The sequence below is a fragment of the Gasterosteus aculeatus genome, chromosome 14 (genome assembly GCF_964276395.1).
Source record: "Gasterosteus aculeatus chromosome 14, fGasAcu3.hap1.1, whole genome shotgun sequence".
NCBI lineage: Eukaryota > Metazoa > Chordata > Actinopteri > Perciformes > Gasterosteidae > Gasterosteus > Gasterosteus aculeatus.
The window spans coordinates 17375145-17394757 of NC_135702.1; the positions used below are offsets into that span (position 1 = coordinate 17375145).

At 48.3% G+C, this 19613-nt stretch overlaps 1 protein-coding gene across 3 annotated transcripts; it reads left to right on the forward strand.

Moving 5' to 3' along the window:
• Nucleotides 1-864: 864 nt before the first annotated feature.
• atp8b1 (ATPase phospholipid transporting 8B1) lies at nt 865-19047 on the forward strand. Of its 3 annotated transcripts, none has more exons than XM_040198136.2 (30): nt 865-1038; nt 5408-5587; nt 5672-5769; nt 7101-7214; nt 7286-7384; nt 8818-8879; nt 9037-9109; nt 9345-9415; nt 9730-9812; nt 10017-10175; nt 10611-10699; nt 10928-11118; nt 11535-11619; nt 11911-12034; nt 12759-12802; nt 12911-13067; nt 13490-13678; nt 13989-14101; nt 14195-14359; nt 14534-14645; nt 14755-14830; nt 14978-15110; nt 15204-15332; nt 15409-15565; nt 15649-15872; nt 16250-16333; nt 16508-16753; nt 16909-17047; nt 17356-17486; nt 17571-19047. In XM_040198136.2, the coding sequence occupies exons 2-30, from the start codon at nt 5425-5427 to the stop codon at nt 17802-17804; spliced, it is 3744 nt and encodes a 1247-aa protein (XP_040054070.2). In that variant the 5' UTR covers nt 865-1038; nt 5408-5424; the 3' UTR covers nt 17805-19047. The 3 variants fall into 3 exon arrangements, with proteins under 3 accessions (XP_040054070.2, XP_040054072.2, XP_040054071.2); XM_040198138.2 differs by having other exon boundaries at nt 5412-5587; XM_040198137.2 differs by having other exon boundaries at nt 910-1038; nt 5390-5587.
• Nucleotides 19048-19613: the final 566 nt, after the last annotated feature.

Consider the following 19613-nt stretch of genomic DNA (forward strand, 5'->3'; position numbering starts at 1 on the left):
AAGTACTGCAAGCTGGACTATTATGCAGTTGTAGACACAACACAGGGGTCCCTGGGCCTGAGAAGGGAAGAAAAGGAGTTTAATGTGGATATTAAATGTGACTAAAACTAATTACAATATAGTCTAGTTTTTGTTGACTAAACCTTGACTAAAAATAAGGAGGATTAAAATGACTAAATGTGACTAAAACTAATATGCATTTTCGTCTAAAGACTAAGACTAAATCAAAAATAGCTGCCAAAATGACCACTGCGCCCGAGCCCAGCTGAGACAAGCGGAGAGGACGTGCAGGAAAATGTTTTGCGCAGATTTCTTAATTTACAAATATTACCAGGTAAATGATCCACATTTCAAAAACACAAATATTGACTATTCGTTAAAAGTATTTTTGTTATTTTAAACAACAAAAATAGGTTGTTTTTTTCATGGCTCGTGGTGGGGCCACAGCCCACTGCTCAAAACACAAATCTACCTTCACATCTTCACATTTAATGATAACAACAGAAGCCACACATGTTGGATGTTACTTTTGAATAACTCTGATTACTCTTAACAAGTATTATAAAACATAGTTCCACTACTCTTATTGTACTGTATTACAAATATAATCGAGTAAAAAAAGGACATTAACAGCAGCCCCTCTTTAAAGGACCACCTGCCCAACTAACAATACACGTGTGCACCTTTTACCTGCGCGTCACGTGACCGCGCACCCTTCCGCACAGCTGGCGACCTCGCTGGAAGCCACGCGCTGTTTGCCCTCAGAAAGGAAACATTCCTTGTGGTTTCAAGCGTCGGTCGTAGGACCGGCCCGGCCGGTTCTCCCAGGGACGGAGCAGGTGAGCGGAGGTGGGGCGCAGGGGGAGGGGCGCAGGTGGGGGTGTGGGCGGAGGAAGTACGGGAAGGGAGAGGAGCCGAGCCGCCGCCCGGCAGCTCGCTACAAACAGGAAGCAGACGGGAACATGCCGCGGTGACCAGACGCCGACCGAGAGCCGCATTCAGCCCCCAAAAAGACCCAAATCTACCCAAGCGCGCGCGGTAAGTCCGTCGTGTGTGTGTCTGTGTGTGTGTGTGTGTGTCTGTGTGTGTGAAGGTTCCGGCTCTTTTGACTCCGTTTTTCGGATAGGCGGAATGGCGTTTGACGGCCAGGTGAGGGCTTCACCTTCCCCCCCAGGGACGCTCCACTGGCTGGGGACTGGTTGGTTGGGGGGCACAGCGGCCTGCAGCTTGTGTTTTAGTCGGTACTCCGTAAAGTCTCAGTCCATCCTTATGGGTCCATGAATGTAGTCCCTCCCCAGGAGACCTCACACCTCCACCAGGCTCCGTGAGCTGAACCTCATCAGGAAAACCAACACACTCCATTTGTTTACCATCTCCTGTGGCGATATGGCACAGCCCTCGTTATATACGTATTAAATCCAACAGGCGTTCTGCTTCCGGCCTGTTCATCGTCACCTCGCCATGGCACGGAAGGGCAAACCTGTGGCCCGCCATGGTGAAACGTGCATAACGCCATAACGGCAAACATCCCTGTGCTCGATTTACAAAAGTGGCGCTGCTGTAAAGCGGCTGATGCGTACATCACATATTTACTTCAGAAGAGTTGTATCGCTCTTACTAACTCAGCAGAGAACATCCCACTGTGAATGTGCTTCATTATGACACAACAGTAAGTTGCGTATTGTATTGTCATTGCTGAAAGAATGATTGATATTTATTTATATAATGATACATGGAGGACCGGGTGGGGGGGGGGGGGGACCCTCTCTGAACGTTTCTTCCTCTTCCTGCTCGTAAACGTCGTTACCAATTATTTACTGACTTGACTTTGCATGAACTACAGATTCTGATGAAGCATCCACCTCTCAGTCTGTGGGTGGAGAGTACCTTTTTTTTTACCGCGGCACAGCGTTACCATGTGACGGAGCGGTGAAACACCCCCACCCACATGGGGGAGTCGCTGGTGTTTGTCTGATCACAGTGACTCCTGAACACACGGACGGATGTTTTCTCCACAAACAAACAGCAGAGATCTCCTTCGTCAGCAAGTCCTTTTTGCTTATGGAAATGTTTTCCTCCTTATGGAAAAGGTTTCCACCGAGAGACACAATTTGACTCATGAGGCAAATTGTGTGTAAAGGCGAGAGAGAAACGAACCATGTCCCACAACTAGAAATGTCAACCCCGACTATATGACCCCACGCGCCTGTAGACCCTAGACCCCACGCGCCTGTAGACCCCGCGCGCCTGTAGACCCTAGACCCCACGCGCCTGTAGACCCCACGCGCCTGTAGACCCTAGACCCCACGCGCCTGTAGACCCCACGCGCCTGTAGACCCTAGACCCCACGCGCCTGTAGACCCCACGCGCCTGTAAGCAAATTAGGAGTCCGATACTATTTGACTAAAAGAGTAGTATCGGTGTACTTTTGAGAATTTGTGTACCCTGACTACAAAAGAAGTGTTACTGGTCCCCGTCACAAAGTAGTGATGATGACGTTGGAGGAGCCGTCATTCGTCGTGACGTCTGAACATCGGCCAGCGAGGAGTTGAACTTCTATCTGTACCAGTGCCTTGCTCAGGGGCTCTTCATAGGTTTACAACTATTCTTTAGTCATGTGAGTTTTTCCTAATTTCAGTAGGAAAACCCCATTTAGCCAGTGTGTGCATCACTGTGTCGCATTGCCCCATCTCGCCGATCGCCACTCAACTAAATGCTGAAGTGACAACGAACGGACGCGCAGAATCGAACCTGTTACTTTGAATGCGCAGTGATATGGAACGCTCGGGTCAATGTGGACTACATTATCTCAACCAATATATATATATATATATTATATGAAATGGTTCATTGAAATGAGCACGGAAGCTGTCTTGTCCTTTCTTTTAGTTTTTAACTCACTGATGATTTTACCCTTAAAAACAATAAAGTCACCACATGAAGCGGTGTTCCAGCAGAGGACCGACTTCCCTTTCTGTTTCCCTCCTCACTCCCCCGACTGGTACCAATGAATTCTGTGTAGTGGGAATGTATGTACGAACCCATAAAATGGAGCAAAAAATACAAATGCTATGATAAAGTAATTTTTGAAGAGGTGAGCATCGGAGCTGAGCATTGCAATGGGACAATGGAAACCAGAAGACTCATTGTGTGTCTTCAGGGTGTGTGTCTTGTATTATTATTATAATTTTTTTAGCTCCGGGCTCCTCCCTCGTCTCAGGTTTCATTGTTGTCACTCAGGTATGCTCTCTCTCCGTCTCCCTCCCTGTGAATCCCTCCCTGCTCTTTGTCGTTGCCATAGTGATACTTGGCACAAAACCAATGAACAGAAAACCAGTTTTTTGTTGATTTGTTTTCTTCGTCCTCTCAGCCTCTGGCTTTCTGTGTGTTTTCAGGCTCTGAAATGACGTCATTTACTTTTCCAAAACAGAAGCATTTGCTACCTGGTATGTCCTCTTATCTACACGCCTACAATCCCTGTCTGAATGACTTATACTAGAGGATTTGTCCACCAATCGATCAGGCGATTCAGATCAGTTGTTATAAATGCTGTGCTTCACACCGGCTGATGGGACTTGTAGTATTGTTGTAGTATTGACAGTGTGAAACTAGCAGGAAATCCATGACTCCTTAACAATACAGTACGTCGTGGTTAAATCCTCCAGGAGCGTCTTGTGTTGAGGACTCGCAAAGTGAAACTCGACTAACGACAGCAGAGAAAAGGCTCTTTTGCTCTTCTTCATCTTCACATGAGTCTGATCCTTGAGAGCCGCCCTCACAGAGCTCTTCTCTGTTTGCTGTTTCCACATGGGCCATTGTCACATAGTGTCGTCTTGTGTTATTTGCATGGGAGCGGACTGAGGTAGATGCTATATGAACAGAAACAAAAGGGGATCTGTAGAATCCCAAGGACCCTCCCCCACCCCCATCCCCTCCCAACCACTCCATCCCCTCCATCCACCCCATCCCCTCCATCCCCTCCCAACCACTCCATCCCCTCCATCCCCTCCATCCCCTCCCAACCACTCCCACGTACGGGTGGTGCAGGAACCAAACTTTGTACGGCGACTTTAAACCAATCAGCCCGTGCGTCCTGACCCGTTGGTGATATTCATCAGTGTGACACAGCGCTTCATTTCAGCCGTGTATTGACGCAGGCCTCCTTTGTTATTTTACAAAGTACAGAGAAGGTTTTGTAGTTTGCTGGATTTGAAGCCGTGTGCGTGGCGCTGGGCTTCTGAGCGTATGCTCTGGTGTGGCACGCCGTTTGACTGGATGTCACTGACCAAGGCGCCATGTCGTTTTAGTCCCTCTTTACTCAAACTGCTCATTGATGTCTCTAAGACTCCAGCAGTCCTCTGGCTTGTCTTCTTCACTGCTCGTATATCCACTTCGAGTCCATCTACTCCTACGGACACGACACCTGCTGGGATGAGGGACAGAAACCAGAACAACAAGAATCAAGGAAGCACAATTTCTTCAAGAAAGCCAAACTACAAAGTGTTATAAGTGAGTAACACTGATAAAGTGTCAACTAGTCCAGGTGTGTCTTCAGCTGTGGAGGCTTTCTGGCGTCCTGATGTCCCAGCAAACAGCCGGGATGTTGTTGAGCTCTCTGAAGGAGCAACTAGCAGATTGGCGGCTACAGAGGAGTCTAGCAGTCGCTCCTTTTCATGTGCAGACTTGTTTGAGTTGCCAGAGCCGGGTGGAATACGCACAGTCTCAAACATGAGGTTGTATGTGTTGGTTATTGAAAAAGCACGATCACACCTTTTAATGTGGACAATAGATCCCGTCTCTCCGTTTCACAAGTGGAAAGAAAAGGCGCCGCTACTCTCTCTTTGGAAAGTCACGCCGTGACATTTGAGTTTTCTACGGTGAACGTCGGCTACATGCGAGACGCAGCGGGACACTAACGGACTCCTCTGCGTCCTTTAGACGTTAGGCTGATGGGCCGCGCTGCTCACCAGGAGCTGTCGGGCCGCTGTCTGTCCATCCAGCTGCAACAGCCGCTTGTATCAAACCCCCCCACTCTTTAATTATTCCAGCATAACCAGTGTGTTGGGATTGTGGCCCAACGTGTGCGGTTGCTGCGTGTGTGCGTCCTCCGTCAGCGGAAAATTCATCCACCTCTGAGGTGCGGCCACATTCCTCAGTGCCACCGATGGTTGTAATTTCATTGCATTGCATTCCAGGTCTGTCTTCTCTTTGACGCTCGGAACCTTTCTGTCTGTCTGTCTGAGCGTTTCTTTGCTTCTCGCTTTCTTCTCTTGAATGTCTGTGATTCTTCAACACGTCTTTATGCCGTTCAATAGTCAAAGCGTCCATGCTTCTATCTACTGACCATAGCAAATGTCCGATTGTTTGCTTGTTTCCATTTATTCATCAGCTGAAATTCTTCCGTCAGATAGCTGAGGTGCCGGGATGAATCGGCACCGCGTGGACTCCCGCGGCTCGTTGGGGCCCGACGATGAGGTCATGCCGTACAGTGACGATGAGACGGATGACGAACTGGAGGTGAGCTCCGAGGAGGAACAAGAGGAGGAGTCACGAGACCCGCAGCCCCCGGAGGAAGCTAGACCCAGCGGTGAGACAAAGATGGCGCTCATCCTGTGGTTTACACCGTGCGTTTAAGGGAGGCGTATCGAATCCGTCCTGTTTTGTGTTTCAGAAATGGGATGGAAGGTGAAGGCCAACGACCGACCGTATCACCAACTCCCAGAGTTCAAGAAAAAGGTCTTCCTGTGCTTTAAGAAGAGCCGATACTCTGTGAGTGCTGCCGTTCTTCACCCTGGTGACGAAGAGCTGTCTGTGCTGCTTCTATTACTTCAGGGCAACACGTCAGAAACACGTGGTTGGGATCAGAGTCACCGATTGGTCCACAGATCGGATCAGCACCAACGAAAACGGGGCAAATGGAACTTTTATAGATCCCTGATTATTTTATTGCCACCATCACCAATCGCAGATCCTCACGGGCCGACCCAGGTCCTTTTCCCTTGATGGCCCAAAAACCCCAGTCTCCATTTCATTGCTGGAGGGTGGTGTGGTTAACCTTCAAATGATACAAATGCCACAGCTACTTGGCTTTTTTTTCCACCACAACAAAATTGATGAAATTGGATGTCTGTTTTTTTTAAAGCATGAACACCGAATTTATGTTTAACGGAGTAATGAACACCATGTGTACTCACTCACCGGCCTCTAGGAAGTGCTCCTCATGTGGCCTCTATTTCTGCTGAGTCACTGCAGTGTTTTTGTGTCGTCTCACTCCGCTGAACCGACCTGTAGCTCACTAATAGACACATTTAACTGAAGCCTGAACATATTTCTATGAACAGTAACTGTTTTTGCATAATTGAGTCCCCGATCTACCTGACAGCTGGTGAAGTTGGCGCATGTTTCTTCAGCGGTTGTGGTTAATGGAAGGCAGCGCGCTAGTTGTTCTGTGGAATAACCCTCTGTGAACGGGTCGGCACTGAGCGGCTGTGAGAAGACGCAGTGGAAGGAGGCTTCCTCCGCTGATACCTCACTCTTCTGTAGTTGTCCCGATGGACCTGCAGCTGCAGTATGTTATGCTTCTGAAATGTAGCCTGACGCCTGCATTCTGTCTACTGGCCATTAGCTTCTGGACCTCCTCCTCACTATCTAGTACATCGTAAGCATCTCCTTCAGTCCAGCATACGTCTCCTTTAGGGAATGGTGGTCAAATAGACCTTAGAGCAGAGTGTGCTTTAGGGCCACCATGTGATTGACACGTCTATTAAGCAGTCCAAACGTGGTCACGCCCACTCATTGGTTGCAAGAACAACTTGTGATGTAGCGCCAGCACGAGCGCGCCCACTTCTTAAAGAGAGCCTAATCCTAAAACAAGTATTAGCATTAGACTGTATTAGCATTAGCATCAGGGCGCAAAACTGCCCGATAAGAACTTTGAAACACATTCGGCCTATTATGATTGTGATGAGATAAGGTGGATGACATCATCGAGTGCCTCGCAGGCGACATCATTGAAAACAAACTGCTTTTCGTGTGTGAAACTGATGGAAGGCCCCCTTTTAAAATACCTATTTTTAACTGACGCATCGCATCCTGTGCAGGGAAACGAAATCAAGACGTACAAGTACAACGTCCTCACCTTCCTGCCCCTGAACCTGTACGAGCAGTTCAAGAGAGTCGCCAACCTCTATTTCCTGGCTCTGCTCATCTTACAGGTAAAAATCCATTTCAGTGTCACAATAAAACAAAGCTTTTCAAACACTAAAACAAGCCCTTCTGTTGTTAGATTATTCCAGACATCTCTACTCTGCCCTGGTACACCACCCTGATTCCTCTGGTGGTGGTGCTAGGAGTCACTGCCATCAAAGACCTGGTGGACGATCTGGTAAGGCTCCTCGTTTGAAACACACACACGCACACACACACACAATGCTAAAGACAGGAACTATTTTGTTTCCATTGGTGACTTCGTATCAGAAACAACCAACGTAACGTGTGGAGTCCCCCAAGGTTCGATCTTAGGGCCGACTTTATTCAACATCTACATGCTCCCACTAGGACAAATCATGCAAAAAAATAAAATTGACCACCATTGCTACGCTGATGACACCCAAATCTATGTAGTGCTATCACCAAACGACTATCGCCCCATAGATCTTCTGCGCCAGTGCATTGAGCAAATCAAAGACTGGATGTGTCAAAATGTCCTACAACTAAATAAAGACAAAACTGAGATCATTGTATTTGGTGCTAAAAAAGAAAGGTTTAAAGTAACCCAACACCTTCGCTCTCTGTCCCTGAAAACATCAAATAAAGCCAGAAATCTGGGGGTTATTATGGATTCAGATTTACACTTGGAGAGTCACATCAAATCAGTAACAAAATCGGCCTACTGCCACCTCAAAAATGTAGCACGACTTAGAGGGCTCATGTCAGCTCAAGACTTAGAAACACTTGTACATGTCTTTATAACTAGTAGGCTGGACTATTGTAATGGTCTCCTTGCAGGTCTGTCAGGCAGCTCCAGCTTGTTCAGAACGCTGCTGCTAGAGTTCTAACAAAGACCAAAAAATGTGAGCACATTACACCAACTCTTAAATCCTTACATTGGCTCCCAGTATGTCAGAGAATTCATTTCAAAATCCTACTGCTCACATATAAATCACTACATGGTTTAGGGCCAAAGTATATCACTGATATGCTTCCACTACATAAGCCTTCAAGATCACTAAGATCTTCTGACACCATCTGTTAGTGATTCCCAGAGTAAATACAAATCATGGGAAAGCATCATTTAGTTACTACGCAACAAACAGCTGGAATAAACTTCCTGAAGATTTAAGACTTGCCAACTCTGACCACGTTTAAAACAAGACTGAAAACTTTATGTTCAGCTTTGCCTTCTGCTAAATTACACCTACATTGCACTTTCAACCTCTGCCTTTAATTAAACAATTTAAATAAGATTTTAATTTATAATTTTTTTTGCTGTTTTTAATTGTCACTTTATTGTATGAAATGTTATAATGTGAAGCACTTTGAGTCTGCCTTGTGTATGAAAAGCGCTATACAAATAAAATTGCCTTGCCTTGCCTAAATCCATGTCCGGTTTGATCATGGATTTTTACCCAATTTGAATTAAATCAAGCCACTTGAAGCTACATGCGTCCTGTAGGCACTAACTTATTCAAGAATAGCTTGTTTTTTTTATTTAGCCGATTACAAAAGTTGCATTAGGACAAAGCTTTAGAAATCCGTTCTACAGGACATTGTCAAATGATCGGTTTTGTTCTGACTTTTAAATTAAAATCCTTCCAGGCCCGGCACAGGATGGACAAGGAGATCAACAACAGGAAGTGTGAGGTTCTGCTGGACGGCGCGTGAGAACAAAGATTTCTATTTGCTTTGATTAAAATTATACAAATAAATCCATCATCTTTGAAAACTGACACTGTTTTTGAGAAATTGCAGTAGCCCAAGTTCCTCCGTTCATCCAACACACAAATATGTCAAATCTGTGATCGGCCTGTTCCTCAGGTTTCAAGAGTCGAGGTGGAGGAACATCCAGGTGGGAGACGTGGTCCGTCTGAAGAAGAACGACTTCATCCCGGTATGATGGCTCATGATCATTATCAGATGGTTCACTGGACGTCCTGTAGTCTCCAGCTGACATCAGAAATGTCTTTATTTACCTTCTGTCTAAACGGGTGTCACGTAAATGACCTACATTCAATCATCTGACCATAAAAAGAGAGAACGTGTACATCTGGTGGCCCTGACATGAATGAGCCTGTGCAAGGTTTACGTTGGCCACATGTTGATGCGTACCTGTTAATCCTCTTCAGGCTGACATCCTGCTGCTGTCCAGCTCCAACCCAAACAGCCTGACTTATGTAGAAACCGCTGAGCTCGACGGGTAAGACTCTCAAACCGTATTCAAGCCATTCCACTCCATCTTAATCATAAAGGAGCAACGTTAACTGTTCTGCTCGGACTGAGCAATGGAAGATGCTGCCGCTCAGCGTTCTCTGCTCCCACGCGTTTTAGTTTGAGCCGTAGCTTCCTCAGGAGGGGAGCAGACGCACCAACCAACGATAAGAACTCTGCCAGGCGCCACCGTGTGGCCTGCGGTTAAGTGAGACGCCTCTTTAGACCAGAGGTGGCTCTAAACTATTCCCCCGCTTTGATGACCATGTTATTCCCCAGTCATGAAGCTGTGCTCCTCTGCAGGGAGACCAACCTGAAGTTTAAGCTGGGACTGCGAGTGACCGACGAGGAGCTGCAGGAGGTGCGTCAGCTGGCCGAGTTTAATGGTACGACACGCGACTCTGCTGCTTTGTTTGCATAAACCCGCATCTCTTGAACACAAATCATTAAATAACAACGCTTTATAGTGAGAGAATAGCTATTCTCACAGCATTTTTTAATAGTCCATCAATGACTCATATTAATCAGCTCTATTGTTTGTGCTTATTGTTACTTTCTCATCATTTCAACTTCTCATGTAATCTGTGAAGCTCTGATCGAGTGCGAGGAGCCGAACAACCGCCTGGACAAGTTTGTGGGGACGATGCGGTGGGACGGGGGCCACTACCCGCTGGGCCTGGACAACATGCTGCTGCGAGGCTGCACCATCCGCAACACGGAGGTGTGCCAGGGCCTGGTCATCTTCGCAGGTGAGAGCCGCTCGGCATGAGATGACGTCACCCCAGAGATGCGAATAAGCAACATCGTCTTCATCCTTGACACATTTATTATACGTAACTCATAACTACATAAATGTGCTTTCATTTAATTGCATTTCATTTTTATGTTCCACCTGATTCATATGCAGGATTAACTAACAATCCGTCATCATGACAGCATGACTAACAAACATCAAGAAATTATTCTGCAACAATTTTGAAAATGAATTCTGTTTTTTCTGGTTGTTTTGGGCTGTTGGTGCCACAAAAGAAGACTAACTTGTTCCTGCATTTCTCATTTTTTTTACTGTCTGAACAATTTATGGAGAGAAGTCCCATGCAGCCCGTCGCCGTTTAGTCTTACTTACCAACTTGAATTGAACCACATGATTTCACTGTGACTGATTTTGAGATGTGATGTTTTAGGGGCAGACACCAAGATCATGAGGAACAGCGGGAAGACGAGGTTCAAGAGGACCAAGATTGACGAGCTAATGAACTACATGGTTTACACGGTAAGACGAGTAGGGGGCGCCATTCATTTATCTTCTTCACCTCCTTTTATGATCCTGGTCGCCTACAACAGCGACTCCTCATTCATTTACAACTTTGATCTGTCCAATTCATAATATTGCGCCGTTACCCCCCCGGCCTTTGGTAATCCCTTCCTTCTTAACGCCGGCCTGCCAATAGGGGCTACGTGTCCATCCCTGCGTGACCCTGCGTCTGTTGCCTCCCTGTAGATCTTCGTGCTGCTGATCCTGGTGGCGGCGGGTCTGGCTATCGGACACTCCTTCTGGTACCAGGAAATCGGCATGAAAGCCTGGTACCTGTTCGACGGCAAAGACCGGAGTTCCTCGTACAGAGGCTTCCTCAGCTTCTGGGGATACATCATTGTCCTCAACACCATGGTGCCCATTTCCCTCTACGTCAGGTGAGTATTTGTGTGTTCGGCATCGAGGGTGCTGCGCTGGGCGGTGCGTTCCCCGTCCTGTAGTGACTATCTTCCTGTGATGCAGACTTCAGAGAGGCCGGGATGCTACCGGACCCGTCGTAGTATCCGCTCCATTTTAAAAACGCGTTGCTTCCAACGTGCCGGAGCTCTGACCTCAGCGGGGGGCGGGGCTTAGCGTCAGCATGACATCCAGACTTTTCTTATTTAGCTTCCGGCTTTGAGAAGCAGCAGCTCATCTTCACAAATAGGAATTGTCTGGGCCACTGAAGTAACACGTGGATATTCTTAATATAGTACAAATGTAAAGGAAGAAAAAAATCGATTGGACCAAAAGAACCAGTGTGATTTGAGAGCTGTTGAATGTTGAGCAAATCCCTCATCTTGTGTTTGTGCAGCGTGGAGGTGATTCGTCTCGGCCAGAGCAAGTTCATCAACTGGGACCTGCAGATGTATTACGCAGAGAAAGACACACCGGCTAAGGTACATTTAATTGGAACCCTAACACTGTTGGCGGCTGTGACTTACCTGTAATGGAAATATTCAACACAAACGATGATACTTGTCAGTATTGCAGGTGATTTTTTTAATGTATTTATTTTGGTTTTGTATTTTGTTAAAACTGTCAGTTTGACTCATTTTAAAATACTATTGACCTCAAAATCCTATTTTTGTGTCCCTACGCATAAGAATACAGCCCATCTGGTTTGCAGGTGGTAAATAGCTCTGGTATACGATAAACTAACTTTCCTGACACCGATGAACCCCACGCAGGCTCGGACCACCACCCTGAACGAGCAGCTGGGTCAGATCGAGTACATCTTCTCCGACAAGACGGGAACTCTCACACAGAACGTCATGCAGTTCAAGAAGTGCACCATCGCCGGACACAGCTACGGTACCGAGCCGCTAGATTTCACTCAAAGCCACAAATCAAAGCGTCGCCCGGCAGAATATGCGCCTCACTCACTAGACCCGCTAGACCCGAAGAGGTGCAAGTAAAAGAAAAAGACCTGCTGCCTTCTACTAGAACGACAAAGATACGTACATATAGTTTCTGCAGGAATAAGTGTGTATTTTCCCATCAAATAACAGAGTAGAGCAAACAAATAGTTGAGTAATAAATGAACAGAAAACCGATTCAAAGTTTGCTGTGCGAGTCGGTAACACCGGTGCAGTGCCCAACAAGGGAAGTCACAAAACGTGGCATAAATAAAGTAATCTGGGTGTTTAGTCCCAATCCCAGTTCAGTTGATGCTGAACTGGGACGTGGGACTTGGGACTCTGGTTTGGGAGATAAAGCAGAGCAAATACAAATACGTGTGCTGTGTTTTCACTTTGACACACAAGTCTCCTTCATTGCCTGTTTGCATCAACAAATCTGCCCGGTGCGCTGGCGTCTCACTGCAAACCCTCAGTTTGCCTAACAAAGCTCACCAGTGTGATTCCAGCGGCCTCCTATCAGCTGCTGGAAGCTCCTTCCCTTGTCCCCCGGTATGAAAAAAAGGCCTGTGCAAATTTCTTGGAAATCAGCAAGAGGCAAAAGTGGAGCGATTTGTATGTGTTCCTTAATTGTTTTTACAGCCGTGACTCATTCCAAGGTTTCACTCTGCTGTCCACAGGCGACCCGACCACAGCGGAGGGCGTGGTGCTGGACCGAGGACGGGTAAGGGTGACGCAACAGAAGACTCTGCTACCAAATATTTCAAACGTTTACCCAATTTTTGTTGTATAATTACTGACTATTTCCCCCCTTTCTTTTAACCCCCGTTAGCCGGTAGACTGGAGCTGGAACCGGCAAGCCGACAAAAAGTTTGACTTCAGGGACCATTCTCTGGTTGCCCGCGTCCGATCCGGGAAAGACAAAGATGCCAATGAGTTCTTCAAGCTGCTCTCTCTCTGCCACACCGTCATGGTGGAGCACAAAGACGGTAAGCAAAGCATGGCCGCCGCACCCGTCCATCAACTCTAACTCCTGCTGAAAAGGGTGTTTGTACGAGGTGCCTCCCCATCGCTGGTAGCAGCACGGGATGTATTTCACACACCTTCCATGTCCATATCGTAGATTGACACCTCTACCTTCACACGGCCCTTTACGATGGGGGGCGAAGCCGTTATCTGTGCACCAGACTCCATTGTCAGAACGAGGTGTTCATCTTCCATCCAGCTGGGGTTTAAACGGGTTAATACCAGTCACACGTGTAACCCCCGGTACACCTGTGAGGGTAAATGCTGGTTTCTGTTCATGCCGCGTGGTTACAGGCCGACAGGCCGGTGGATGCCTCACACGCCCCTCTGATGGCAGAGCATCATGTGTCATCTGGCGTCATGTGTGCTTCCTTCTTCCCTTCAGGTGATCTGGTGTACCAGGCGGCTTCTCCCGACGAGGGCGCCCTGGTGACGGCCGCCAGGAACTTTGGCTACGTGTTCCTGTCTCACACACAGGACACCATCACCATCAGGGAGATGGAGCAGGAGAAGACCTACGAGATGCTGGCGCTGCTTGACTTCAACTCGGACCGCAAGCGCATGTCCATCATCCGTACGAGTGCACGGGCATCAGCACACTAATACACATACGTTTCTGAAAGTAGGGACACCTCAGCTGTCCCACTTTGACCAATACATCTGACATGACCCTTCTGAAGGATTTTAGATTTGGAGACTTTATTCCAAAGGGCTTTGAGCTGCTGCTTCTACGCTAGCTAGTTTAGTGCCAGTGGTGTAGGTTTAACCTTGCTGCCATTCAACGTGGGGAGCGCGTCTTCTTTGAGGATTCTTCATGTTCTTGCCACACAAAGTGTAGGACTGGTCTTGATTTTGGGTTAAAATTCTCTCTCTCTCTCGCTCAGTGAGGTTTCCCGACGGTCGCATCCGCCTCTACTGTAAAGGAGCCGACACCGTCATCTACGAGCGACTCTCCCCGAACTCCAGACACAAAGAAACCACCCAGTCCCACCTGGACGTGAGTCTGCACAGCCAGCCTCCCCTTTGCACCGTTTGATTTCTTCCAGTCTGGAGACCTTTTGGAAACCACCACATACTTGTTGTGCTGCAGGTCTTTGCCAACGCGACGTTGAGGACGCTGTGCTTGTCCTACAAAGACATCAGCACAGCGGAGTACGAAGCCTGGTCCCAGAAACACACGGAGGCCCAGTTGGTCATGGCCGACCGGGACGCCGTCCTCGACCGCGTGTACGAGCAGATCGAGAGCGACCTGATGGTGAGTGATGTTTGCTTGTTGTGCTTTTTGAACCAGCAGCTCTTTTTCTTTCCCATTTTCCTTTCATAAGTCCAGTGTGCGTTCTGGGGATCGATTAGCAGGGTTCTTGTTTTCACTGGCGTAGAATCCCCTGAAACTAAGACGAGTGGGTTTGGTTCCCTTTCATTTGTCCAGCTGATCGGGGCGACAGCCATCGAGGACAAGTTGCAGGATGGAGTACCGGAGACCATCGCCACGCTGGCTAAGGCCGACATCAAGATCTGGGTCCTGACTGGAGATAAGAAAGGTACCGTCACCGTACGGGAGTCCGAAACCAGAACGTACTACAGCATAACGAATAAAACAATGTAAAACAATGTGTTCTTACTCTCAACGTCTTACATCTTCCTCCCTAGAAACGGCCGAGAACATCGGATACGCTTGTTCACTTCTGACAGACGAGATGCAGATCCACTACGGCGAAGACGTCAAGTGAGTGGATTTAAAACGTCGCTGCTGATGTCTGTGTTGGATCCCGAGGTGGCCGCTACTCTGGCTCCATGTGTGAAGCCCTCTGCGATCTGGAAGCGATCCGTCCCGTTCTTCAGTGGCGTTGTTCTGCTCTTCTTGTGCTTGCAGTGAGAAGCTGAGGCTCCGTCAGGCCAACCGGAGAAACGAGACTCAAGCGCTCCGTCGAGGCCAAAAGAAACCCGCCGAGCCCTTCTTCCCCGCACCGGGCAAAAACGCTCTCATCCTCACCGGAGGGTGGCTGGTGAGCCCTCTGCTGGGACGGACACGGTATTGAACATGTTAACGGGGTGGGTTGTGCTGAGGCATTCTCTCTCTCTTTTTATTAAAAATGCAGAACGAGATTCTGTATGAGAAGAAAAAGAAGCGGCGACGTCTGCGCCTGCGCCGCCTCGGGAGGCGAGTGCCTCCCAGCAACCCTCAGGACGGACAGCCAATGGACGACTGGGAGAAGGAGATGAGACAGGTGAGGCTACGCAGCTGCTTAAAGGTTCAGTGTGGCGGCGTAGACGGGCCGAGTCCATGACGAACTGTCTCTGCAGATCGACTTTGTGGACATGGCCTGTGAGTGCGAGGCGGTCATCTGCTGCCGCGTCACACCCAAGCAGAAGGGCAACGTGGTGAGTTTGGTTAAGAAGTACAAGAAGGCCGTGACGCTGTCCATCGGAGACGGAGCCAACGACGTCAACATGATCAAGAGTAAGGACACACGGCAGCTCCTGCTGGAGGACCAAGCGTCTCCTGCCCTGGCAGCATCCCTGTAACCGTCTGTGTCCCCCCAGCTGCAGACATCGGCGTGGGCATCAGCGGTCAGGAGGGGATGCAGGCCGTCATGTCCAGCGACTACGCCTTCGCTCAGTTCCGCTACCTGCAGCGCCTCCTGCTGGTGCACGGCCGCTGGTCCTACATCCGGATGTGCAAGTTCCTGCGCTTCTTCTTTTTCAAGAACTTCGCCTTCACACTGGTCCACTTCTGGTACTCTTTCTTCAACGGATACTCGTCACAGGTCAGGAGCCGGCATCGAATTTGTTTCTTCATGAATGATTATATTTCTGCTGTACACTTTGACATTTTGGCCTCGAGGCCTTTTTGGGATGTTCTGTGTCGGGTTGGGGGGGGGGGTCATAGGGTCATAGACTAAAGTCGCCCTTCAGGGGCTGTGAGCCCCCCTCCCCCCACCAGTCCCAAAGCACACACCGGTGTCCCGGTCCTCGGTCGTAATGCAGTCCGTTCTGCTTGCAAAAAGCAGAGACGGCTACAGGCAGGATGCTGAATGAAGGCCGTTCCTGGTACACGGGAGCTGGACCCCATCCACAGCTTGCCTTCTATCAGCGTAACGGGCCGGGAACCAACACACGCTGACTTTTGTTCCACCGTCTCCAGGTCGCCTATGAAGACTGGTTCATCACGCTCTACAATCTGGCTTACAGCAGCTTACCAGTTCTGCTGGTTGGACTTCTTGACCAGGTAATGAACCGGGCAAAATATTGCAGTTTCTGTCACGTTCACTGTGGATTCACAGCAAAGTAATCATTCCGCTCTGAAAGGACGCCGGGGGATGTGAAAGATGAGCCACTGTGTTTCAGGATTATTAAGGGAAACGACGTTTTAACCGTCCTCTTCTTCCTCCTCCCTCTGCAGGACGTAAACGACAAACTGAGCCTGAAATTCCCCAAACTCTATCTACCCGGCCAGCAGGGGCTGCTGTTCAACTACAAGAACTTCTTCATCAGCTTGTTCCACGGCATCTTCATCTCGCTCATCATCTTCTTCATCCCCTACGGAGCCTTCCTGCAGACCATGGGGCAGGACGGAGAGGCCCCCACCGACTACCAGTCCCTGGCCGTCGTCACCGCCTCCTCGCTGGTTTTCATCGTCAACCTGCAGGTGAGGTCCGCTTGTGAGGGCATGTGACCGCTTCATTAGAGTAAGCGCTGAATGGGAAACGAGGTTCTCCAACTGTGAGCTCCTGAAGGAGGAGTGTACGGATTGATGTGACGTGGACCCGCTGACCTTCGTTATCTCCTCCTGCTTTCCGTCAGATGTCTTTGGACACCTCTTACTGGACCTTCGTCAACTGCTTTGCGGTCCTGGGCAGCATCGCCATCTACTTCGGCATCATGTTTGACATCCACAGTGCCGGCATCCACGTCATCTTCCCCTCAGCGTTCACCTTCACCGGTCAGCAGCCTCCCTCCCTCCCTCCCTCCACTGGCTCTCTGGAGTTGCTTTAGAAGCTGCTTCTGAAATGTCTTTTTTTATTTTGAAGAGTTTTCCCCATTTCCCCAAGATTTGTATGAATTAGTATGTATTATATATTAGTATATCCATGAAATGGATAATCTGACACTCTTGTTTGAACCGATTTAGACTTGACTGTCTGCCAGATGTTGAGTTTCTGACCTGCAGCGTCCAACAGACGTTAAAGGGCCACATCCCTCCTGCTGTCCTCACTTCTCACGGCCCGTATGTATTCTGTGTATTTGCAGGTGCAGCGTCGAATGCCCTGCGCCAGCCCTACCTGTGGTTAACCATCATCCTGACGGTGGGCATCAGCCTGCTGCCCGTCATCTGCATCCAGTTCCTGCATAAGAGCATCTGGCCCTCAGTGGGCGATAAGGTACACGTCTCTAAACGGTCCCCTGTCCCGATGCAGCAGTGTTTCTCCAACGCTCCCTGGCTCATTTCCCATCATCCCTCGCAGATCCAGAGGAACAGGAAGAGGTACGAGATGGAGATGGAGGAGGAGGAGAGGAAAAAGCCGCCAACATTCCAGCGCGGCGGGCGTTCCCGCCGCTCCGCCTACGCCTTCTCTCACTCCCGCGGCTACGCCGACCTCATCTCGTCCGGACGCAGCATCCGGCGGCGCCCGGCGGGCCGCGGCGGGCCCCAGGAGAGCATCAGAGAGGTTCCCCAGAGAGCGGCTGAGAACATCTGACGGAGCAGAGCTGCATCCAGGAGGGCGTCGTGAATACGTTGAGGAGCGCTCGGTTTGTCTCTTCATTTTTTGGTCGGTGGAGCCGTTGTTCTCCTGTGGTCAATCAGTGGGGTCTGAGTTCACAGCGACCTCGTCCCTTTGGTTGATCTGAAACAGGAGACAAAGAGTCTCGTACCTCTAGGAAGGAAAGATGAATTGAGCGCTGCTGAATGTGCCGATGCTCCTCTGCCTCCAGTTCCCCCTCTTTGCACAGACTGTTCAGATGGAAGTGATGGGCGCCGTTACCGGGGCCGAGGTCATGCAGCGGCTGCGTGACTGATGATGTTTAACTCAGGGTTTGTTTTTGAATATAAGCCTTATTTTTACTCCTCTGGCTGGACGGGAAGCCAATACCTTATTTAATTTGTTTATTTTGGCAGTCATTGTTTTAGCCGGATGTTCGCAGAGCACTATGCTGTTTTATTCTAATTATAAAATATTTATACCGGTCAATTGTCCGTTACGTGCATGAAATCAGACATCTTTTACTTTTACTTCCGTCCATCTAAATGCGAAGCCAAGAATTTCCTTCAAAATAAACTAAAAGCTAAACAAGTCAAGATAAGCGCTTTTAATTTTTTTACTCCAATTAATGGTGGGATGTGGCTATGTAAGCTGGTTGGACGTGTCCCTAGATTTAAAAACGACATGTAAGTAGTTCCTCGTTCCTGTGCAGCATCACGTGTGACTGATGTCGTCACTACTTTAAGGAACCGGGACCTGTTTCCAACTTGAAGGCTTTTAAATACCTCTTTTCAAACCGGGATGCGGTTCTTTGTGGTACAGGTCTCCTTTTTGTCCCTTTACTTTTCCCCCATGTGCATAAACACGCTGCGTGTGGGATCCCCAGTTTGGCTTCATCATCAACAGTGTTTGCAAAATGTCAATTTGAGCGCTCCTTCCTTCTGATGGGGAAGGGAAGTTGCATCACGGGGGAAACCACAGTGAGGATCTCTGTGCCAACGAGGATGTTCTCCTGAACATCAGTCGGCTTCTTCTTCAAACAGCAGTGAGCCAGAACCGCCCCGTCCTCCATGCTAGGGTCACTGTATTGTTAGTGTTGATGTCTTTTCTTACTTTCTTACTGAATAAAATGAGGCAGTTTAGAGCTGCTGCTGATCGTACTGGGAAATGTTTGGTCATATGATGGTATTTTATCATGTGGTTGTTAATAAAAGCAAAGCGCTCGATGAGCAATCTGAAACCTCCGTTTGTTACTGTGACGCCTGCCGCTTGTTTTACGCACGATTGGTTTGAATGTGATGGAAACATTGAGCAGTGCATACACATAATGCACAGACCCAGTGGAAGGTTACACGTTTCTGTAACTTAGTCTGCATCAAGCGACTTAACCATGAATTACATAGTTCTGACTATCTGACAACTTAAATACAAAGATGGCAGAGAATCCATACATTTCTTTTTATAAATGATCGAGAATTATTAAATAACCAGGAACTACCTTTTTCCCCCAAAATGATCAAAATGTACCCGTATTCTGTGGAATATATTTTAACCCACAGATGTTTTCTGGTGAAATTGTTGCTGCTAAATTAACAATTAATTACTGAAGGGAAAAAATGGATGACATTCTTTGTGGGGTTTTGAGCAAAATACTAATGCCCAAAAAGTACTTCCATTGGCTAAAATGGCATAATTGGCTACAGAAAATGTCCATCAGTAGGATTCATCCTCTGGGCATCATGAACACATGTACAGAAATGGATGGAAATCCAATCGCCCCTTTATGGACTTAAGAGTGCTCCCACT

Excerpts from the sequence above, each read along its gene's own strand:
- atp8b1 (XM_040198136.2), top strand. The coding sequence starts at position 5,425 with ATGAATCGGCACCGCGTGGACTCCCGCGGCTCGTTGGGGCCCGACGAT. Across the intron at positions 15,873-16,249 it reads TCAACGGATACTCGTCACAG|GTCGCCTATGAAGACTGGTT; the intron begins GTCAGGAGCCGG and ends CACCGTCTCCAG. Across the intron at positions 17,048-17,355 it reads CTCAGCGTTCACCTTCACCG|GTGCAGCGTCGAATGCCCTG; the intron begins GTCAGCAGCCTC and ends GTGTATTTGCAG.